Source organism: Mesoplodon mirus (genome assembly GCF_964341445.2).
Source record: "Mesoplodon mirus genome assembly, chromosome: 14".
NCBI lineage: Eukaryota > Metazoa > Chordata > Mammalia > Artiodactyla > Ziphiidae > Mesoplodon > Mesoplodon mirus.
Genome location: NC_138990.1, coordinates 73,074,270 through 73,098,463, shown reverse-complemented (window position 1 = coordinate 73,098,463; position 24,194 = coordinate 73,074,270). Strand labels below are relative to the sequence as shown.

Below are 24,194 nucleotides of genomic sequence, written 5' to 3'. Positions count from 1 at the left end.
CGTTTATAATTGCTGCATCTTCCTTGTGGATTTTCCCTCATCGTTAAATGTTTCTTTTCATATCTAGCAATATTTCTTGCCTTAATGTCTACTTTGTTAGATATTAGTATAACTCTACTAGATTTTAATGCTCTGTTGAAATTCTCCATCTTTTTCTCTATTTTTTTTTAATTGTTGTTTTAAAATTTTTCTACCTACTCCCATAAGCTAGATCCCCTTGAGTCTCTTTTTATTTTTTTATTTTTTTCTTGTGGTTTTCTGTCATACAGTCCTGGATCTTGGCATTCCTAGCGCTTTTATTAATTTTTGTTAATAGACTTAATTTTTTTAGAGTGGTTTTAGGGTCATCACAAAATTAGGAGGGTACAGAGATTGCCCATATACTTTCTGCCCCCAAATACACGCATAGACTCCACCATTATCAGCATCCCCCATCGGAGTGGTACATTTGTTACAATAGATGAACCTACATTGACACATTGTTATCACCATTGTTATCACCCCAAAACCATAGTGTATATTAGGATTTACTCGTAGTGATGTACATTTTATGGTTTTGGACAAATGTATAAAGACGTGTATCTGTCATTATAATATTGTACAAAGTAGTTTCATTGCCCTGAAAATGCTTTATGCTCTACCTATTCATCCCTCCCTCTCCCCTGACCCTTGACAACCACTGTTTGTTTTACTGTCTCCATAGTTTTGCCTTTTCCAGAATATCATATGGTTGGAATCATACATTATGAAGCCTTTTCAGATTGGCTTATTTCACTTAGTAATACATATTTAAATTTCCTCTCAGTCTTTTCTTGGCTCATTAGTTTTTAGCACTGAGTAATAGTTCATTGTCTGGGTGAACCACAGTTTATTCACCTACTGAAGGACATCTTGGTTGCTTCCAAATTTTGGCAGTTATGAATAAAGCTGCTGTAAACATCTATGTGCAGGTTTTTCATGTGTACGTTATTTTTCAACTTTGTTGGGTGAATACCAAGGCCTAGACTTTTTTTTAACAGCAAAGAGTAAGGGTTTTTCTTTACTTTCACAATTGAATCAGTACAAAATTGAATACCGTATAACAAAAAAATATGTAAAAACCTTAAATCTCTGTGTCTCTTCTCAATAACATGATTGCTTTTTCTTTGGGGGAAAAAAAAACCAAAACCTCAAAATGGCAAAAGGGGAGAAATGAGGAAACTGGCTTAATTTGTAGGCATTCTAGTTAATGCACCTTTTTCCACTGTCTTGGCTGTTCTTCTGTACTTGCCCTTGGCCATTCAGGCTGCAGTGCTATGCCTAGTAATATTTGTTGAGTGTTGGAAATTGTGTATTAAAAAGTTTGGAAGCTCCAGATGATAGTTTCTTCTACAAAGGGTTTACTTTTTTCTTTGCTAGGAAAATAAAGTGGGGGCAGGTTGCCATAGAGACTGAAATGGTTCAGGGTGGGTTGTCGTTTTTTGCAGGGCTCTTATTGCTCCTCTCCCTCTCCCAGGCTATAAACCTCCAGAGCTTTTAAGCAAGAGCTAAGTGTGCTCATTTGGATTTCTCCCTTGGTAGATCCTAAACTCTAATCTTTGTCTTCATTAGGCTAGTTTACCTTTAGCCCATTAGAGTCTAGGTTGCATTTTGGGCAGTGCTTCATATACCTCTTGTTTACTTTGCTTTTACCGGTAACCCTCCAAGGGTTCCCACTGAGAGCTTAGGGATGTTCACTGGGACTTTTTCCCACTGGTAGGTTCTAAATTCTAATAAATTTCTCCTCAGCATTATGAGATTTCTAAGTATTATCCTTTGTTTTTCATTGGCTTACTGCTTGGCTTTTTATCCTCTTATCCCTTGCAGTTTATTAAAAGTTTTGATGGAAAATTGCCAGAATATATGGCCGCAGTCTCTGACCCTACCTTTTCACCAGATTCTGGCCCTTTAAGTCTGTTATTTTTATTTCTCTATCCTCATGAGATTGCCAGAAGTGCTGTTAGGTTTTTTGTTTTGTTTTTTTGTTGTTGGGTTTTTTTTTGGTTCGTTTTTTTTTTTTTTGCCACTTACTAGTAGCTCTCTGCCTGAGCCATTTACCCAGATCCTCCTTTTCTTGCCCTATGCCCAGCATTGCTAAATACCCTGAAGGAAAAATGGCTGAAGTGTTGGCTTACTTCTCCTCTGTTCCCCCTTCTTCAGGACCTTGGTCCTTCAAGTCCTGGTTGCTTTAGCAATATTTTTGACACCTTCAAACTTTTTTTTTCTTTTCCCTTTCGTCAGGCTACTTTAGTTGTTCTCAGTGGAAGTTTTGGTCTTAAGTAAGGTACTCCATTTTAGCCAGAAATGGATGTTACATATAATTTTAAATGTACTATTATGGTGATATTGAGGACTGGTTAATGCGTATTCATGAAATTACGTTTTATTTGATAAGGTATCATTCCTGAATAGGATTTGGGATGGATGAAACCTTTTTTAGAAAATTTAGCAGAACAATGGAGGGAAGAGACAGAAGACAAGTGATGAATTGAGATGCACTCTTGACAATTCTGCTGAAGTTATGAAGATTTTTCTTGAGGCGTTGATGTCATGGACCTGATCATTCTTGGGATTTAAAGTGATAGAAAAGAGAAAAATTATTTTGACTTATTTTCTGATGCTTAAATGTTAAGATCTTAGTGTTTAGAGGATAGTTAGGAATGGAGGAAGGGTTTGGAATGGGAAGAAGAAATGTTCTTCTAGTTTTATTTCTGTTATTTTGATATAGTCAGTTTGAGGCAGTTTTCTAAGCAGATGTGACATTATTGGGAGAACTCCAGTAATGAAAATCAGTTGAAGCATTGAGTATGCAAATATCAGATTTCTGAATTGTTCATTTTTTTCCACCTATTATTTTTTGAATGCCTATAATGTAAGGCAGTGAAGATACACAAGCAAGACTTAAGATTCCTCATGGAACTTACATCTAGTGGAAGAGTCAGAATTTAAGTAGATGGATCCCAGTAGTACTTAATTCTAACTCAGATAGGTACTATGGTATATACTTACAGGATTTTTGAGAGCTGTTAGCAACAAAGTTATAAGAGAAATAGTGCAAGTATATAAAATATTTTATGGAATAAATTTTTATAGATAAATAGGGAGTACTGCCTTTACTTTGCTTTATATACATTGTTCTGATAGCGGAGAAAAAGGAACAGGTCTCTAACTTAGATAATAGATGAAAGCCAAGGGTAAGGATATGAATGCCTCTACCATAGCATTCATCACAATATAAATGTTTGTCTCCCCCTTAGATTATTATATATAGGAACTTCCATTTTTAAGTTCCTGCTAGCTACCTTATAGAGTTCTTGTTTAATTCTCAGAATAAGTTTCAAGATACATATTTTCATCCCCAGCTTTGTATATAAGATGAGTGTAAGTTGCCAAGGCTGGCTGCATAACAGTGCTCAGGCTTTGGCGTGAATGATGGCTCCCTGGAGTTGTGCTGTGAGGATAGCTCTGGTATGGAGCCTTTAGTAAAGTGCCCTCAGGTACTTGGACATAGTTTTTATTAGTTTTCAGCCTCAAAGTGTGACCTGTCGCACCACGGATAAAATTGGTCATGTGCAAAATGATAGTTTTGAAATCTGTTGCTTAGATTTATGAAAGCTCATAGTTTAATTATAGTGACTAGGATGCATGATTGAATTAGAATATACCTGCTGTTACCTAATCATTAGTTTCATAGTCTTTACAAATAAACAGTGTGTTAGCAGAAGAGAAGTTGTCTGCATGGATTGATTGTGAGAAGCCAAATAGTATGATTTTGTCCGTATTAATCCAGCACTGTCTGGCGAAGTAAGAACATCTCCTTTCAGTTTTATTTTTGTGACTTAATTCTTAAATCAGGCCTGGTATACTTGGCACACTGATAATACTGGGTTTCAGGACCCTCAGAGCTACAAATGAGACCTGAACTGTGCTGTCCCCATGCTAGAATTGTTACCTTGTGAGGTGCTGCCTGAGCAGCTGTCTAGCTTCTTAATTTAAAACATCTTTTAAAATAACACACATAATGATTTGCATGACAAATTGATTTAAATGGATTTTCAGAATCTTCATGATTCCTAGACCAAATAAAATATCTATATTTTACTTACACTCTAAATAATAATCTTGTAGATTTGTTAGTGGAATAGTAAAATCTGATAATAAAAGAAAGATTTTTTTTTAAGGTAAGGAAAACCTTGCTGTGTTTTTAAATTACATACTTGACATATCTAATCAGTTCTATAGTATCAAGCTTTATAAAAAATTAAGTTAGAAAAAGAAATGTGTAAAATATGATTGAAATCTTTCCTTTTTCCTCTATATTCGTATACTTTTTTTTTTAATAGAAATGACATTGAGAATTAGTAGCTGATCTTTTTGATTGCTATTATTGTAATTTCTATACTTGTTTCAACTTCTTTAAAAACACACTAAAAACAGCAAGTTGTCCTAAGGGTATGATGAAGTTTGGATGATTTTGGGTGTTATACTGGCTCAGAAAGGTGGGTGATGCAAAAAAGTGTCTTGATGGGTTTCTGTTAACTTCTGCTTGTGTTATGTTACAGAATGGCTCATTAAAACAGTAAGAATTAAACAGAATTCTTGGGGTTTAATAGGATTTTCTGTTTGGTATTAAGAATGTCCTGAAGTTGAAAGCTTTGTTTGCTTTATAGAATGGCTGATTTATATCCCACTTTACTTAGGATAGTCCTAACTTATGCCTTTTATCGTGGCCCCTTTTAGCCTCAAAAGTGTCCCAGTTCAAAAAAATGCATTGTCACTTTATTTATAGGATATCTTATGTTTGTTTTAGTAATCACATGGTCCTAGAGAATTCAGAGCTTAAATGATTCAAACAGGGGGTAGTGACCTGATGGTTTTGTCCTTTTTAATGTAGCATATTATTTATTGCTTAGAGTGAGTAGAATTAAACTATTTGGCCTTTTAAATTTATTTTGGGAAAGAGCTGAGTTTTACTAAATTTGTTGTGCTGCTGAAAGATTGTCAACATGTATTAAATTAGATTTTTAATTAAGTCCAATATTTTTGAAATGGACTTAATTCATTGATGGTGATAGCCTCTATAATTCTCAGTGCATTTCAAAGAATTATATAACATATTGGGAGAAATGGAGATACTTGTTAATACTAAATTAATTCCAGTAATGAGACAAGGGCTTTAATTCTGGCTTATCAGCTGTGTGACCTTGGGCAAGTCACATAACCTCTCAGAGCCACATACTCTTCATTTTTTAAATGAAACCAATGATGCTTAGTAATAAGGGTTGAAAAGAAACGTAAGTTATGTGACTCAAATGATACCTTGTGTAAAGTAAATATAAAGTTGTTGAGACACTAGTTCACCAAAAGGTCCGACTATATATGAGTTTTACAACATGTAATTAGTGTTATGAGTTAATTATAATCATAATGATAATTTTGTTGTATAACGCATAAGAATATAGATGTTAAAAGTATGAATTTCATTCTAAATGACCTTTATAAATAGAGTGCTTTTACCTCACACATATATCCAAGTCACTGCATGCAAATTATATGATAGTGAAAAAATTGTCCTTCAAAACATTGGTAATATGTTTAGAGTATCTAGTTAAACAGAATTTGCATTTAGTTGTTTAAAACTTACATGCGAATCAGTAAATATGAACCAGTCTGACAGCAGCTTGTTTATGTTCATATAATATATAGGGCATTGACACATACATAGAAAAATAAAACTTTCATATTGCTTATTAAAAAAAAGCTTATTTGATTGGGAGGCAAAACTTAACACAAAAAGCAGCAGTATGAGAGTTTAGAGAAAGGTGAAGTTCTTTTGCGCTACGGATAATTTAGGAAGGTTCTGAGAGGAAGTAGATGTTGGGAAAGCTTGGGAGGAATATAGAAAGCCTTAAAAGGGTAGGAATGGGGGAGGCAACTTTGTAGTGATGGAAATGTGCAGTTCAATTTTGGACTTTGGAGTGGATCAGTTGCTCACATAAGAGGATTAATATTAGGGCCGAACTGAAAGGTCTTGACTGTTAGGCTAAGGATTCTTTATATGCAGGTGATGGGGACTCACTGAGTATTTTTGAGCAAGTGGTTGATATGATTAAAAAGATATTTAGGAAGATTAATCTAGTTAATGGAAGGCAGGATAGACTGGTACAGAAAACACAGGGAGGAAAAATGTTAACTAGGGAGGTTGTTTTTTTGAAGTAGTTAATGCTTAAAGTTGAGAGTGGAAATGGAAACTTTAGTGCTTTATTAAAACATGAAGGTCCTCATTAAAACATGAAGTCTGCCTTTTGATGTTATTAGTACATAAAATGCATCTAGATATTTAATGAAAAGAACTGTATAACTTAAGCTTTTGGTCAGAGTAAGTACAGTATTTCAAGAGATATAAAGCACATTCATTCTGTTTTTCTATACTGATAACATTCACCTATTAAGAAGAACAACAAAAACCTCTCTGAAGCTTAAGTATTAATATCCCTTTCAAATGTTTAAAAAACTTAACTCTTGGGCTTCCCTGGTGGCGCAATGGTTGAGAATCCGCCTGCCAATGCAGGGGACACGGGTTCAAGCCCTGGTCCAGGAAGATCCCACATGCTGTGGAGCAGCTAAGCCCGTGTACCACAACTACTGAGCCTGTGCTCTAGAGCCCGCGAGCCACAACTACTGAAGCCCAGGCGCCTAGAGCCCGTGCTCCATGACAAGAGAAGCCACCGCAATGAGAAGCCCATGCCCCACAACGAAGAGTAGCCCCCACTCACCACAGGTAGAGAAAGCCAGTGTGCAGCAACGAAGACCCAATGCAGCCAATAAATAAATAAATAAATATTTAAAAAACCTTAACTCTAAGTTTAGTGCCATTTTAGTTATTGCAAGCAGTAACTTATAAAGAAATGCAGCAAATGATAAATGCAAAGTAAAGTGCAAAAAGTATAGTGTTTTATTTCTTTAGATTTTTATATTTATGTTTTTATAATTTCTTAGTCAATTTTGGAATATGTCTAGCTAAGTAGTAAATACCTAAACTTATAAGTTTTAAATGTGTTTATAACTTTTCAAAAATTTGAGCTTTCCAATAATGAAAGTTGCCCAAATGTATTACTTAAATGAGTAGAAATTATTTATTTCATGTTGTTTAAATTGAGATATCCAACTTACCAATAAAAGAGAACATTAGAAATAGCCTTTTTTTAAAGACAAACTGATTTTAATATTACTTGTAAGAGCTTATTGCTGTTTTTTTCCCCTTTAATATCTCTTCTGTAGACCAAACATTAAGATATTCCTTTCTGTCGTGAATAGATACAAATATTGATTATCTAGTTAAAGTACAGGCTGAGCTGCTTTTAACAAAGAGAACTCCAAATCCTCAGTGTTTCAAACAAAAGAGAATTTTATTCATCTCTCATTTAACAGTTCACAGGTAGGCAGGTGGTCAAGAGTGAGTTGGTGGCTTTGTTTCACAGGGTCATCCAAGAGCCCAGGTTTCTTTTGCTTTTCAACCATCCACTGGCTGCATTGTTCAGCATAGTAGCTACTAGCCACATGTGACTATTGATACTTACATTTAAATTAACTCAAATTAAAAATTTAATATTCATACTAGCTACATTTTAAGTCCTCCGTAGCTACATATGATGAGTGGCTACTGTTTTGGACAGTGCAGATATAGAATACCTCCATCATCGCAGAAAGTTCTGTTGGTCAGAGCTGCACTAAGAGGTTGTTCTTGTTGGCATGGTCTCTGCTGGGTCATATTGGCCTAAGTTCCACTCTACAGGAAGGGAGAATGGGAGGGATTGGGGGAGGGGTAGCCACGATTTTGTTATAAGTGATCCAAAAGGTGCACATATCACTTCTGCTTGCAGTACACTGGCCAAAATTTAGTGCTATGCTGATACCCAAGGACAGCTGGAAGGGTTGCTAGCTGGATAGAGTGTACCCAGCTAAAACTCGGTTTAGGTGGAGTGCTACAGTAGCTGGGATCCTATTACCAAAAGGAAGCAGCTGAGAATAAATACTAGAGCACATTTGCCAATCTCAGTCACATGTACTAAAGGTGGTAGTAATCACAATTACTTTTCTCCTTCTTCCCTAAACAAAGTAGACAGGAATCAACATGGGTAAAATGTTTAATTTTAAATGACCATGCTGAGATTAACCTGAAATTATAAATTTTTAAAAGTTTGAATTTTGTCTTAAAGCTTAACAAAATTAACCTTATGATCCTTTTGACTGCAGGGCAGTATTTTGAGCATAAGCCTGTTTTTCTCTAATGTATTATTTCTACATCTTAAACTTTGTCCGTGTGATTGCAAACAAAAGACTAGAACTTTAGTTTATTTCTGTCTTATTTTATAGATGTTCCGTAGTGATTTTGAACATGTTGATGCCAAGCAGCAATGAGAAGTATGAAAAGTACTAGTTGGTGATTTAGTTGTTCCTTCTCTCTCCCTGTTCCTTCTTGCTCTCTCTCTCTGTATATATTCATCATGCTTCTAAACTATTTAGGGCTTATAATGAAAAGCAGCAGGCTTTTTCCATACCATATCCTATCCCTGGTCTTATACTTTGAGACAAACACTCTGAAATGTTCATGTTTTCAAGTAACTTCTGTATTTCTAAAAAATATGCCTATATTCAGCATTGCTTGATTGATCAGAATTACATACTGATTAACTACTATAATAAAAATGGATTTAGTTCATATACTGCCTTCTCTCTCCCTTCATCACTATTCTTTTATTCTTCTGTTCACTTTAATATTTCTTAAACTTCTTTCATGTCTGTTCAATTAAAGATGGTATCTCTTACTCTCAAATTAGCAATTATTAAATTTAATGTTTTTTATCTTCCCTCCTCATATCTTTCTCCTTTCTCCTTCTCAATTTTTGTTGTCTCTGTTTTAAATTGCAATGATCAAATATATTTACATTAGTTTCTGTAACTATAATTAAGTCTGCTAGCTTTGTCTGTTGCTGAATTCTAAAAATTGTAATTAGTAAGCAGTTCAATTTTTTATGACTACATAAATATTTTTCACTGAAAAGCTAATGGTAGAGCAATTACCATTTTTAACATAGCTTTATTGTTTATGATTTAGTTTAAAATTTCCTCTTCCCATTTTTGTTTCTCGTATTTTTTAAAATTTTCCTTAATTTCTCCCCACATATAAGTAATACCCTCTGTTCTGCAGACTTTCTTTTTTTGCCAGCTGTTTCCCTCCTGGAGCCCTCTTTCTCTCTCCTCTAATCTGTTTCGTTACTCAGTGCTCTTCTGACCACTTTACATCTTTATAAAGTTTGTTGAAAATTTGCTTTGGTTGATGCTATTCCTTGTGCTTTTTATAACTGTGGGATTATGCATATCTTTTTAAAATTCCTTTTTTCTGTGTGTGAGTAGAGAGAGGATATAAATGCATATGCTCATCTCAACATCTTGAATCTGAAGTGTTGATGTTTTCAAAGAGTCAGATGCCCATGTATCTAACCCTTAGAGTCATACTGATAAAACTTGTGATAAAGTCTCATGTTGTAAATTTTTGAGGGGAGGGGGATATGAGACATTTACAAATAAAGCTGAAAGAAAATAATGATTAACTATATAGAGTCATTGATTTTTTTTGTAAATAAACATTTCTAGAATAAGTTTCTTTTGTTTTCTAAGACTCTAGACTTTTTATAGATTATGATAAAAAATTTTTTCTGTTGATAAAGCTTGTTCTGTTTTACTTTTTACCTATTATTGGAGATATGTATCTTCAGATTTAGATCTGTTTTTCATTACAAATAGAGTTCCACAACTTTATTGCCCAGCACTTCTTGAAATTGACCCATTTTACCATTATATCTGGCCAGTGACTAAACAGCATATAGTGTTGTTAAAAAAATATTCCCTAGGTTAGGAGGCTAATGTTAGTTTTGAACTCTTAACAGGTTTTACCATCAGTCTGGGTGATAAGGTGTGCAATACTGTTAGGCTACTTTTTATCTTTACAAGAGAATGATATTGTAAAAATGTCAAAAAAATATCCACATGCCCAGTTCACTAGTAAATATACTGCTAAATTTGAACCTTTTTGGCAGTAGCTTATGTTTCTCAAGGGACCATATTTTTACAGAATGATATATTTCAAAGGGTATTGGTTTCTATTGTAAAAAATTCATGCATTTAGAGCAACTTAAAGCCAAAACAATTGTGCTTGTGGTATGTGTTTAAAATATTAGTCATCTTGAATACATGCCCAGGTTAAGTGTCAGAAGCTATATATTTCACAAAAAGAAAATTTATTGTTAGGAGACCAGGTTGTACCTGTGCTTATACAGCATTTTCCTTAGAGGATCAATTTGAGTATATGAACTAATACTAGCCAGGCTTTTGTACAGTAACATTATTTATAATAAAGGAGAAGTTCATTGAGGAGAAAAACAAATAAAGGAAGCATAAAAGTCTCATATTGTATGAAACTACAGAAATGGATCAAAGAGTTTGACAGGAAGTTTAATGTGTACATAAGTAGAGTCTGACAGGAACATGCTGTGTGTGCCAAAGGTTCCGGTGATGGAAAACCGAAACATAGTGCTCACTGACCACAGCATGAGCCTTGACACACGTTGTAAATAATCCAGAGATCTATGACTGCATTAAGCACTGGGCTGGTGTATTAATGGCAGTAAATCTATAGCAGCATAATGGGATAGCATACACAAATTCCTCTGATTAATTTTTGTAAGGGATTAATAGGAATATAGCAAATATTTTCATTTCAAATCCTGCCATCCTCCAACCTCCCCTTCCCCCCAGCCCCACCCTCTCTATTGTGATCGTTTTTTATTCTCTTCTACTCACCAGGCTTGTGTATGTGGATACTTGCTTTAGTACCATCAAGTTAAAAGCCGAAGATGCTTCTGGTAGAGAGCATCTCATCACTGTCAAGTTGAAGGCGAAGGTATGTGCTTTGTTAAACTGTTACTGTGGCCAGGAAATACTTTGGGAAATGAACCCTGTGAATGTTTTCAATGTAAACGAGTGCTAGTTGCTTCTAAAAAAATGACACTTAAAATTTATTTGGGGGGACTTCCCTGGCAGTCCAATGGTTAAGACTCTGCGCTTCCAAAGCAGGGGGTGCAGAATTGATCCCTGGTCAGGAAACTAAGATCCCACATGCCGTGCGGCACGACCAAATAAAAAAATTATTTGGGAATGCCTCAAAAAATTTATTCACTAAGTTTCCCAAAGCCTAGCTATAATTTCATGTCACTGTTTTAATTCAAATTTGCTCAAAATATAGACTTTATAGTAAAGAAATACTACAAATAAGGTTTGGCAGCCTCAAAGTACCATAATGTTATTTTTGTAACATCCTATGTAGAAAAGAGTTGGAAGTATCCACTATTCCAAGTAAAGTTCTACTGAAGAAAGTCTTTTGTCTTCAACTCCTACTATGAATTTCCTTTGTTGTTCTTATTTCTGACTTCCCCCGACCCCTCAAATACAGACACACACATATGCATACTTTTTTCTGTTATCTTGGCTGAAATTTTTTTACTTCTCTGTTTAAAAATTTTGCAAAGGTTATACACCTCTATAGAGGTGTATATACAGCTCTATACAGCTCTATAGAGCCCTTACAGGCTAGTGGTCTATAGCTACTCACTAATTTTATTGGCACAAAATTAGTGGGATAGAAATCTTCTTTGTAAAATAAGTTACATGAATATTTTTATTAAATGAAAATGAAAAAGTTTTTATTTTCTTTTTTAATTTTTAAAGGTGTGTTTTTTTAAGATCAAGGAGAAATCTGCCTTTATCCTTCCTAAGGTCATATACTGCCAGTGGCAAGGGTTCTGTCATTTTCTTCAGAGTTTTATTTGTTTATATTTTGTACATTGATAAAAGTTGCTTTGCTGCTATGAAGACCAAAATGAAAAATTTAAAATACATCCTATCCTAATTCTTTTTTTAAAAGCCTCATTTTTGCAATCTTTTCTACTTACTAAGAGATAATGATTTAAGTCTACATTGCCTGTCACTACACCTACAAGATTTTATTATTAATTCTGATTAATGACATTATTGGTAGTATTGAGAGGGAGGATGTGTAGCCACTAGTATGGTCCATTCTGTCTGCTTTTTCTTATAACTTTTCAAGGTAGATAAGGTGACACTTTTAATATTTCTCTAGAGAATATTTTCAAGTGTCAGTTTTTGCAGCATCGATAGCTGGGAAGCACTATTATGGATGCCCTGGCAAGAGAGAAGAGAAAGCTTTATTTGAGTTAGTAAGAAAAAAATTTGCGTTTAAAAAAAAAAAGAAAAAAAAAGACAGGCTGAAACTAAATGAATCTTGTGTTGGTATGATTTATTAGAGTCTTTAATTGTCTATTTAGTTTGGTTTTCATAGAGACTAAAGTTGTCTTTTAGATGTGGTCATTTCTTTCTTAGGAATATTTGGGATTGTCAGTTAAAAACAGTGAAAGCTAAAACTTACATGTTAAGAGTACATAATGCAAAATCTTAATCCAAACTGAATTTTAAAGGGTCAGGCTCTTTTTTTTTTGACAAACCTTACAACATGCTTATTTTTGTAAATACACAAACCTCTATTTCTTTTATTTGATATTTTTTGATACGTAGTAAAGAAATGCATTTGTTTTTATTCTTGAATACATACTCTCTCAATTCTGCCACTCTACCTCACTGTCTCCAAAAACCCACAAAGAAAACAATATCAATTTTGTCTAGACATCCCCCATTAAAAGTAAGTATATAAATCAAAAAGAAATATAATGAGAAGCAGTTGAATTTTGTCATTTTTATAGGTGTATTTTTATGCAGTATTTACAGTTCATCCTAAACCATGAGATGAAATTTTTGTCTTTCCTTTAAAAAAGAAGTAGCCTAGGGCTTCCTTAGCTTTGGCCAAGATCAGAACTACTTGAAAAACGAATCATAGATATGTTTCAGAGGCTGTGCACTCTGTCTCTGATGGCTGTTTTTGTAATCTGCTGCAATTTGTATGTATTCTTTTGCTGGGGGGGTCCAATCACAGTTCAGGTTGGGTTAAATTTTTCCATAGAAAAGTATACCATAGAGTCTAAAAAATGTTTGTGACAAAAATATATACTTAATATTATATAATAATTATTTTCTCTTATAGTTATTGATTTGATTGAATTGTTTCAAGTGAGACTTGAAAAACTATATTAATGAAAATTTATAAATTACTCTATTTTTCAATTAATTTCTTTATGTGGAGCTTTTGTTGTTCTTGTCAACTGGATTTCTAAAGTAAAGCTTTTGGCAGTTAGTCTCTAGTGGCTTTGTATATACCTATAACTTACTGTTGAAAAATAATCTGAATTTTGACAGTCATTTTACAATATTGTATTCAGTTATTGATGTTGTAGTTAGTACTACAATACAAACAACTCCAAAAATGAGTATCTAGGATGCTACTGCATAATTCATGTTAAATCATCCAGAAGTGTATAAATTTGTGCTTTTTAGGTTCAATACAGTTATGTAGCATTTATTATATTATATAAACAAAATTGATCTTGGAAGTGAATATAATTAACACAAATATATATACATTTAACTCAGACAGTAAAGCCACATACATATGGATCAGTCTCATTTATTATATACATAGTTGTATGTTTGCATAATTACACCTAAAACATATATTTGAATGTTATCTCAGATATGTGGCATCATATTATATTTATTATAACCTGCTTTTTGTTTAACTCCTTGTGGATCTCTTTCTTTATCAGTACATACGTGCCATTTACTACCCTGAGTCCTATTTGAATGTAGGATCATATTTTCTTTTTTTTTTTTTTTGCGGTATGCGGGCCTCTCACTGTTGTGGCCTCTCCCGTTGCGGAGCAAAGGCTCCGGACGCGCAGGCTCAGCGGCCATGGCTTACGGGCCCAGCCGCTCTGCGGCACGTGGGATCTTCCCGGACCAGGGCACGAACCCATGTCCCCTGCATCGGCAGGCGGACTCTCAACCACTGCGCCACCAGGGAAGCCCCATCTTCTCTTTTAACATAATGTGCCTTACGTACTTAATGACTTCCAAAGTTAAGATACTTTACTTGGTTTATCTACTCTGTATACAGTAAACATTAAGTTCATACTCTTAACTGGGTTGATGATTGTTTAAGTTAGAGAGTTGATATTGTTCATTGTCAGCTCAGTAGACGATAAATAGCAGCAACTCAAGGTGAACTAAATATTCCATTTTTGACCCAAGGAGGTTTTAAGTGTGCATCATTATTTTTGCAGAATATTAACATTTTTTAGAGGGAAAAGAGATTTTACAGCAGTGCTTTTAGTTGAGTTCCATCATTTTTACATATAAAACAGCCACAGAAGTTAAATGACTTATCCAAGTTCACAAGTTAGTTAGCAGCACTAGAAACCAGAGAAAGCTAAGATCTCTGCCTGCATTTACTTTGAGATAATCACATGACTTATAAAAAATAGTGTAAAAATTGTTTTTCCAGTGATTGCAGCAGTTATAATCTGATGTACATCATCTAATAGTTTGAATTGTCTGAAATAGGGTTTCTTCTGTAATCCCAGCCAGACCTTTCTTTCTTTTTTCCCTCTAAATTAGAGCACTGTTATATTTCTATATGGTTTCCTGTATATTTACCTTTGTGTTATCACTTCTGCATAGCTAGATACCATTAGTCAGAGTATACATTGATAGGTTTATTTTTAACCAGACTATCATTGTAACTAAATGTTAATTCTTTTCAAAGCATTGATTTCAAATGGGCTGATGTTTGTAAAAAATACTATAGTGATAATTTTTTGTGCCCTTTTGCTATGCAACAAAGTAGTTAAAAATAAGAGGTTGAAAAAAGTGAAAGTCTAAAACTTATTTTAAACATTTTGTCAAATGAGAGAAAGGAGTTTTCCTAAAACTAATTTTCATGTTAGTAAATTTAGCTTTGTATTGGAAAGAAATGAGCACTTTAAAAATTATGTGTGACTTTCAAGAATCCAGACTGAATCTTAGAGAAATCATGTAATACAATTCTCTAATAACAAAACTGATTTTAAGAAAAACTACCTTTTGTCTTTCTTAACTTAGAAACCTAGTTAGTCCTATGACTATCACTTTTTGTATAAAACTATTGAGTGAATTAATTTTCTATTTATCAACCATGAAAAGATTTTTCTTAAAACTATTATTTTGTTTTTCCTTAATAAGCCAGAGACCTTTCATTGTTTCTTTTTATTTATCTTCTGCTAAATTTAAATGCTTTGTTGTGGAAAATACTTCTTTAATTGATAATTATATTTGTTCACTTTTGTGCATTTCTTGATTCTTTTAACAAATATTGCCTCTTTTAAGTGACTGAGGCTATTTGAGGTTAAATTTTAGACTGAAAGGAAATTAAATATCAATCATTTTGATCTCTCAATTTAAAGATAAAGAAACTGAGATTCAGTGTGGTTTACCCCTCAAATCACATTAGCAGCTGACCTGACACTGACTTAATTCATTACTCTTTTTTTCAAAACCGATTGGTTTGGCACCCCAAATCACCAAACTTTGTACCTTTTGATCTTAACTTGACTGTTAGTCAGCTCTTAATATCTCTATAATAATAGAATCGAAATATTGATATATAATACACTTTCATTTATAATAATACTTTTTTCTAATATATTCAGTTTTTCTAAAATATTTTATGTGAAATTGTCACACCGAAGCAAAAATGACCTAACTTTATGCTTTTTTATAGTACCCTGCAGAATCACCAGATTGTATTGTGGATTTTCCTGTTCAGTTTTCTGTTGCCTGGACACCACAGGTAAATTCCTAAATTTATTTTAAGTAGCTAAAAAGCACGTTCTGTTTACTTATAAGTGGCCATTATAGATTACAAGTGATTTTTTTCAGTTTTCTTTAAGCATTTATTTATAAACAGGACTTTGAGAGTGTTAAACTTGAAGAAGCTCTATTGACAGAAATTTTACTTTAAATTTAAATCCTAAGGAACTCTTTATAAAGCAGTGAGCAGTAGGTTAAAAACTGGGTGACATTTTTCAGACATAATATCAGAGAATCTTTTTCAGAGGAGAATGAGTTATGACTGAAAATATAAACCCTGCCATTTCTATTCAGTTTTTATTTTTTAAAGTGTTTGTCCTTAGTTCATCCTACAAAAACTATATTGTTTTTGTAAGTGCTTTGGAACATTCTTACTTTGAGTAAAGAATATAGGAGATTCTTCTACTCCTGTCAATTTCTCAGTGCATTGCTGATATTTAACAAGTTAATGTATTTAGGAATGCATTGTAAATTGTACCATTGTGTGGCTAAAATATGGTATGATTATCAACAGTTCCATCATCAACATTCACGTGTGTGATTTTTAAAGATCTGGCAGAATGGTGGTTAGATTCAAAGAACAATCTAATGATGACAGGCATAGTCCTTGTCTCACCAAGTAAACTGATACCAAAATGAAGAGAACCTTTCTATTCTTATGCAAAGCGAAACAAAAATTCCTAGTGAAGTTTTACAAATGTTCTCTAAATAGAGACTACCCTTATTTTTGTTATGAAGTTTTGGTAGGTTCAAGTGAAAATATATACTTACATTTTAAATTATAATATATAGAGTAATTGTCTTGTGTATGAAGTTAGTTTAAAAAAAAAAAAAAAGCCTAACAGGATTTAAATGGTCTTGTGAAGGGTCAAATTTTAATCATACCATATATATTTAAAAAATATTTTTCTTGTTTTCTTCTTTAAAAACAAAAGTCTCCCTCCTTCCAATGGAAATCAAGAAAACACAGCCAAATAAAGGGGAGGAAAAACCCTGTGATTTGCTTTTGGTATTCTGATATGTGTTATAAATGTATAAGAAATACTGTTTTGATTGTTTTTTAAAGAATTGGAATTATACATAAATTGCATACATTTTAAAAAACATGAATATACATTTTCTATTTGGCTCTATAAACTTTATCTTTATGTATTATGTGAGGTCATGGTATAACTTTGTACCTAGATTGTATTACTCTTTCCAGATATGCTATCTCTAAATTATAATTTAATATTTATTAAAATCCCAAGGTTCAACCTTGGGAATATGTTTTTGATGAGTTTCCTAGTTTTTTTAATTTAGATAATCATAAAAGTTTTCCCCAGACTTTAATCTGTGAAAAAGTTTGCATCTCCACAAAAAGACTGTTCAGCACTTACCTTATCCCGCCATTTAGCAAAATTAGTTTGTGACTCTAACACTAGAAAATCTTAGAGGGCAATTTCTTCTAAATTTTCTATCCCTACTTAACACCACCAGCTCAGTGCCTTGCACATATAAGTATGGAATAAGTGTTTATAATATTAATTAAAATTCAGATTTAGATTTAATTGGGTCATATGTCAAGTTTTCTATTTTGTATTAGTTCTAAGAATACAGAATTAGTAGTAACTGGAATGTCATAAATTCTTTTTTTAAATTAAAAGAACATTCTAAAATTCTTAGTATAGTACAGATAAAAATTTGGATACCATTTTAACCACAACTCAAATTTGACATGTTTAATATTTTGTCACATTTGCTTCAGATATCTCTCTTTCTGTCTCTCTCAGGAATAAAATGTTCTGGGACCTAAAACTTTACCCCTCTTTTGCTTCTCTCCTTTCCTCTTTCTTTCCTTCTTTCCCTTTCTAGAGGTAAACCACTTGACTGGAATTGGTGTGTATGCTATCCATGCATACTTTTCTGCTACACTTGTTTATGCCATATTCTGTAATACCTTTGCAGTCTGACCTTTTTTATACAACATTGTTTCTGAGATTTACCCATGATCTTATATCATTTTAAATGCTTTATATCGTTTCATTATATGAATCCACCAGTTAATTTATTCATTGCCCTACTTGTATGGTTGTTCACAATTTCTTTCTTAAACAGTGCTGCAGTGAACATCCTTCTGTGTTTCCTTTTACACATGTGAGACTTTTAGTGTGGTTTATGCCTAAAGGTGAAAATGCTGTATTGTAGGGAACGCATCTCTTTGAGATTACAAAATATTGCCAAGTTATCTTCTAAAATCGGTTGCATAACTTTATACTCCTACCCAGCAATGCATAGTAATTCCTACTTTCCCAAATCCTTTCTAAGTCTTCGTCTGATTTTAGTGTGACCTTAATTCTTATCAGAAACTGATACTCATTATTATTGTGTTTATAATCTTTGCCTACTTAAATTTTTGTGTTTTATTATAAGCATTTCTTATATATTTTGAATACTAGTTATTTATTGGTTATATGGGATATAAGTATCTTCTCCCTGTGGCATGTTTTTTAACTTTGTATATGATATATTTTTTCAATCAGAAGTTTAACGTTTTAGTGTGGTCACATTTATCACTCTCTTCTTCGTGATTTCTGCTTTTTGTGTATTGAACGAGAAAATCTTCCATATCTTGTTCTGAAAAGATATTCTCCTAAAGTCTGTTATAAAAGTTATACTTTTTTTCATATTTAAGTATGAGATAGGAATTGTATTTACACTTGCCTATTTTATATATGCTCACAGAATTTGGATTTATCTTCATTTGTGGCAGTCTGGGGTGATTTCAGTTTTTCTTTTACATAAACCAATAAAATTCAGAAATTTTTCAAAATATACTATTTGCCTGTTGTTAGAGTCTAGCTGTACATCGTAAGCATTTTGGTGATACTGCCAGCAAGTATGAACTCTTGAGTCTTTTTAGATGTGATAAAAGTGTTGGTAATGTTAGTTTACATTTTGGAAATATGAAGCAACATCAAACTTCTTTGCTGTGTATCTTTTATCATTGACCTATTGGACACAATTCTGCTTGTGGGAGTTCCAGTCTTTTTTCTTTTTAAACAATTTTTAAACAGATGTGGTTCTTAAGCGAAATAAATGTTACTATTGTAGTCTAATAGCAAACATATTTAAAAGATTGTAAATAGCTTCCAGATAATTGATTTAAAAAAATTCCTTGTCTGCTTTTTGTACATTTCCTCTTTGGATTCAGTGTTTCTGGACTTTAAACTTGGAAGATCTTTATTTTCCTTTCTTTTTGTAAAATAATAGGCATGGCTTTGTGGCATCCATATTAAAAATGGGTAATTTTCCTTATGGTCCCTGTCTTCCTGCTGGGTTGATAATGTTTTGATGTATTTTTCTTTTGCTCTGATGAGAGGTCTGCTGCTGCTGCTCTGACATATTCATTTGGATGAATAATTATAACTTGCACAATGTCAAGCTGAAGATGGTAGGGTTTTGTGCGTCATGACAAGCCTAGTAGCCAGTGCAGGTGTCTCACAGCGTGATCAGCAACAGCCAGTGTATTCTGGCTCAGAGGAGGCATTTGGAGTAGTAAGAAATCAGCACCAAGGGCAAGGCTGCTGCTACTACTGCTGCCGTGATATGTGCCAAAGAAACACAAAGTGCTTCTCAAAGACAAGTGACTGCACGCCTCTTCTCAGATACTTACTTGTTTACCCAGTCAGTTTTCTTTTATAGATTTCAGCATAGAATGTAAGAGCATGTCATGATTTTTATCTTATTCTACTTCCCAACATCACAAATGCTCTAAAATCGGCTACCCTTTCGACTTCTATATATAGGTCATATTTGTGAATATTGTTGACTGATGAGACATAGAATGCTCTAATGTAAGATTTTAAGTGCACTGACATTAGTGATTCTATAAAAACAAAACTAATTTTCTCCAGGTCACTGACCAACCCCAAAATGGATGCTAAAATTGCAGTTTTACCTATAAATATGCCATTAAGTGCAGGCTTGTGAACTGTCTACGTCACACTGGTTGGAATTTTCAGATTTGGTATGATACATAAACAGTGGTCTTTATATTTTTTATCATGTAAATCTCATATTCTTGGATTAATGCCATGAATACAAGAAAGAGCAAAACCAATGATAAGGCTTCTGGCTGATAATCTGATGGTGAATGAAGAAATTGTAATTAAAGGAAAAAGTCCTATTACATAGCAGGGAGCATGATCCATTAGTTAGAGCATCAGACTAGCAGTTGGGTATCCCTGGGTTCTGTTTACAGTCCAGCCATTGACTTAATTGTATAATTTCAAACAAGTCACATGACTGCTCTTTGCCTCAGTTCATATGTATATGGAAATAATAAACTTTTTCACAGAGATCTTAAAATATATTTGGTTTAGAACAAACAGAATGCTAGGGGAAGAAAACTCTCAATATCACACTGTATGGATCCTGAGGAAGTTCTCCTTTTTGACCTACTGGATTATCTTTCTTTCCATTTTTCTCTGCTGTCCTTGTTGGAGAACTCATAGTACTGGATTTTTGTTCACCCTTAAATTGGTTAATTAAATATACTTTTGCCTTCTTGGCCATCTTATTATTGCTATAATGGTATGGATAAAACGACATCAATGCAATCAAAACAAAGAAACTTAGTTCATTATTGAGATTATGTGATATGGTAGACCTGTGTGATATGGTCTGACCTATTGGACTCAATAACCTATTAACTGCCTTTTTTTAAATAACATAATTTATTTTAAAAGTACTCCTACATTGATTTTAAAAAAGAGAGAAAATACAAATAAGCAAAATTAAGAAAATATAAAACCACCCTTAATGCCTTCATTTATTAGCATTGGGATCTCACTGGATAATAGTTCTGAACCTATGCTTATCACTTAACAAAATATTTTTTGAAACATTGTTGATAATGCTGTGCATTTATTATTCCAGGTAATCCTTAGAATAATTTAGTTTTTAGTTATAATTGGGTTTACATTTATCCATCCAATTAAGAACTGATATGTTCACAGTCTAGGAACTGGTTATCTCTACATTTATTTAGGTCCCCCAGTTAAATAGCAGTAGTTTCTTAATCCACATCTTGTACATTTTTGTTGAGTTTATTCCTAAGTATGAAGGTTTTTTTTGCTATTGTGAATGTGATCTTTCTTTTTAAATCGTATTTTCTAGTTTATTTTTATAATGTGGGCAAGCTATTAATTTTTTAAGGTTATACTTTAATAAAAGTTGTATATGAACATAGTTTAAAGAGTTAGGTTTACAAGGGTTTTTGTTGTTTGTTTTCTTTTTAGACAAAACGGCATGTCCTAGCCTCCTTCTCACCTTTTTCTCCCTCTCCAGGGTCAACTACTTTTAATTGTTAGCTGATTCTTTTGGTGTTATAATATAATTTATATTATTACATGCTTTTGTAATTATACTACCTTTTGTTCGTTGGTTTGGTTTAGGCATTATCTGTTAACTTTCCACTGTAGATAATGGGGAATTTGCTGTTTCTTCTGCCTTTCCCCACTCCACACACACGTATACCTCCTATCCTTCCCAGATAGTTATCTTGTAATTTTGATTATGTCAATATTCAGTGTTTACATTATTATTTTGAACATATATGTATACTATGCAGAGATAAGCCATATACTTATTATTTTTCTTTTGTTGCCCCAGTTTTTGTTACCACCTAGAGTTAACAGTTGTCTTACTTTTTCATTTCCTTAGTTTTCTGTGTACTTAAAACTCATTCAACCCACAGTTTTCCATCAGTTGTCTAAATCTGCTCTTAATCATCTACGCTGGGTTTTCTATTAGCTTTACTTTCTGGTAAATTTCATCAGCTTTTCCTAATAGCCTTCCTGTTGAGTTTTTTTTTTCTTATACTATCATGTTCATTTCTAAGAGTTTACTTAATTGATAAATCTTCTTTTGTCCCCAGAGATACTAATAATATGTCTCTTTTTCCATCTGAGTAGTTTCTATTTCCTTGAGTTGCTCTTTTTCTAGGCTTATCGTCTTTGGTTACCTGCTCGTGATTAAAAGTCAGCTATTAAAAGCTATTTGAGGGCTTCCCTGGTGGCGCAGTGGTTGAGAGTCCGCCTGCCGATGCAGGGGACACGGGTTCGTGCCCCGGTCCGGGGAGATCCCACATGCCGCAGAGAGGCTGGGCCCGTGAGCCATGGCCGCTGAGCCTGCGCGTCGGGAGCCTGCGCGTCCGGAGCCTGTGCTCCGCAATAGGAGAAGCCACAACAGTGAGAGGCCAGCGTACCGCAAAAAAAAAAAAAAAAAAAAAAAAAGCCATTTGAAAGCTCTGAGTGCGAGTGGGGCTTGTCAACTGTGAACTTCATTGTGGAGTCACCTGAGTAGATCTCATAATGGGGAACCCCAAGTGTCAATATTTTAGGTCTTTTTGATTAATTGGCCAGATTTCTTGGAGAAGACTCTTCCAGCCTTCTGCCTAGAAGTCACTGAGCAAGCAGAAAACGCCCCCTTGAGGCGAGAGTGGAGCAACACTGTTGGGCAGGAAACAGCAGTCTGAATTAGTAACAGTTAACCCTCTGGCATCCTCTACTGGTAGGGCTGAACACCATGCAGCTGTGAAAGAGAAATGCTTACAGCGTGAACCTCCATTATCACAAGGCAGATAGAGTAGATTTGGAGTTGAGGGGCAAAAAATGATATCCTAGCTATCCCATGGTATTTTCAGACTTCTAAATTTTGGCCATTCTTAGTTCTATGTAGCAGTAATTTTCAGTTTTATTGTTTCTTGCTGATGTCTACAAGTAGATTTTTTAGATGATTTTTTATCCAGTGGCTTTGTTAAACTCTCTTATCTAATAATCAGTAGTTTCATTGAATTTTCTATGAACATAATCATATCATTTGTAAATGATAGTTTTATTTCCTCCTTTGCCATCTTTATGCCTTTCTGGTTTTTTTTTGTTTTTTTGTTTTGCCTTAACTGTTCTGGCTAGGATATCTAATAAACTGTGAAACCTGAAAGTAAACACAAGCATTCATGTTTTGTTCCTGATCTCAAAGGGAAAACTTCGTTTTCATCATTAGGTAGATTTTTGCTCTATAGTTCTTGTACTGAAATCCTTTACCAATAATTAATGGAATTTGTTTCTGTTTCTGGTTTGCTAAGAGTTTTGTTATAAATGAAAGTCGAATTTTTTCAAGTATATTCTCTCTATGTGTTAGATAATCAAACGGTTTTTCTCCTTTATTCTGTTTATGTGGTGAATTATATTTTTCCATTACTAATGTTAAATAAATCTTGCCCTCTTGAAATAAACCCAGTTAGGTTATGGAGTATTTTAAGTCTATGTGTTGATCAATCAATTGATTGGTCAGTAGATACACACATGTATATATGTTTGTATACACATATACAATTTCCAGTATATATTATATATTTCTACATTCTGTTTCTTTTGCATCTATGCTCATAAGAGCAATTCCTTTGTTTTCCTGCTTCCAAAATTTGGTTTTATTGCCTCTTTAGTTCTCCTTGTTTTTGTGAGATTATGCCTTAAAGGAAAAAACAACAACAATGTAGTAAGTTTGGGGGTGGGGGTAAAATTAGATCTGTGTGTTCAGTCCACCTTCCTTACCTAGTAGCTGTAACCCTCTTTTTGCCTGATTTTAAATGTGTAGTTTTTACTTTATTTGAATTCTAATGTATAAACTAGTTGTGAACATAATGTTAAAATCCTTTTCATTGCTTTCACCCGTGGGCTGGTAGCTGAAGTGCAGTATTAAAAGTTTTAAATAAGTATGCTAAATATGAATGGGGTTTGACATTTCGAACTAGAGGCAAGTGATGAAAGAAATAAATCTTCTGACTTATTTTCCTGCCTTCTTGTATAATTTGGTGGGGATTAGTGTGGGAAGTTTGGGGTTCTTTGGACATTCATAGAACTTAGGTAAGATAAGTAAGAGAGCTGACTCACAAAGATCTAGTAGGGAAGTTATATCCTATTTTTAGTGCTTCATTAGATGAAATTGTGATTCTGTCATGGTCAAGTCTTTCTTCTCTTTTCAGGTTACCTTGAAAAAGTACATAAACAGAAAATCAAGATGCAACATTTTTTTCAATGGGAAATAGTTTAAATGCAACAGACATTTAATATCTACAGATGGCCCCTGACCTAATTTGACTTAAGATTTTTCAACTTTACAATGGTGCAAAAGTGATACACATTCAGTAGAAACTTTATTTTGAATTTTGATCTTTTTCCTGGTTGGTGATAGGCCAAATGATACTCTGCATGATGCAGGACAACAGCAGCCAGCCACAGCTCCCCGTCAGCCACTCT

The 24,194-nt window shown here is 33.6% G+C and overlaps 1 protein-coding gene across 3 annotated transcripts in view; it reads left to right on the top strand.

The window, feature by feature from the left end:
- FANCL (FA complementation group L) overlaps positions 1-24,194 on the top strand; it is a 77,804-nt gene that overhangs the window by 21,399 nt on the left and 32,211 nt on the right. For 2 of the 3 annotated variants that reach the window (XM_082641924.1, XM_082641926.1), the window contains 3 exons: positions 8,395-8,442; positions 10,885-10,981; positions 15,803-15,871. In XM_082641924.1, coding sequence (XP_082498050.1) covers positions 8,395-8,442; positions 10,885-10,981; positions 15,803-15,871 — 214 coding nt within the window. The remainder of the gene's footprint in view (positions 1-8,394; positions 8,443-10,884; positions 10,982-15,802; positions 15,872-24,194) is intronic. The other variant, XM_082641925.1, reaches the window with a different exon arrangement.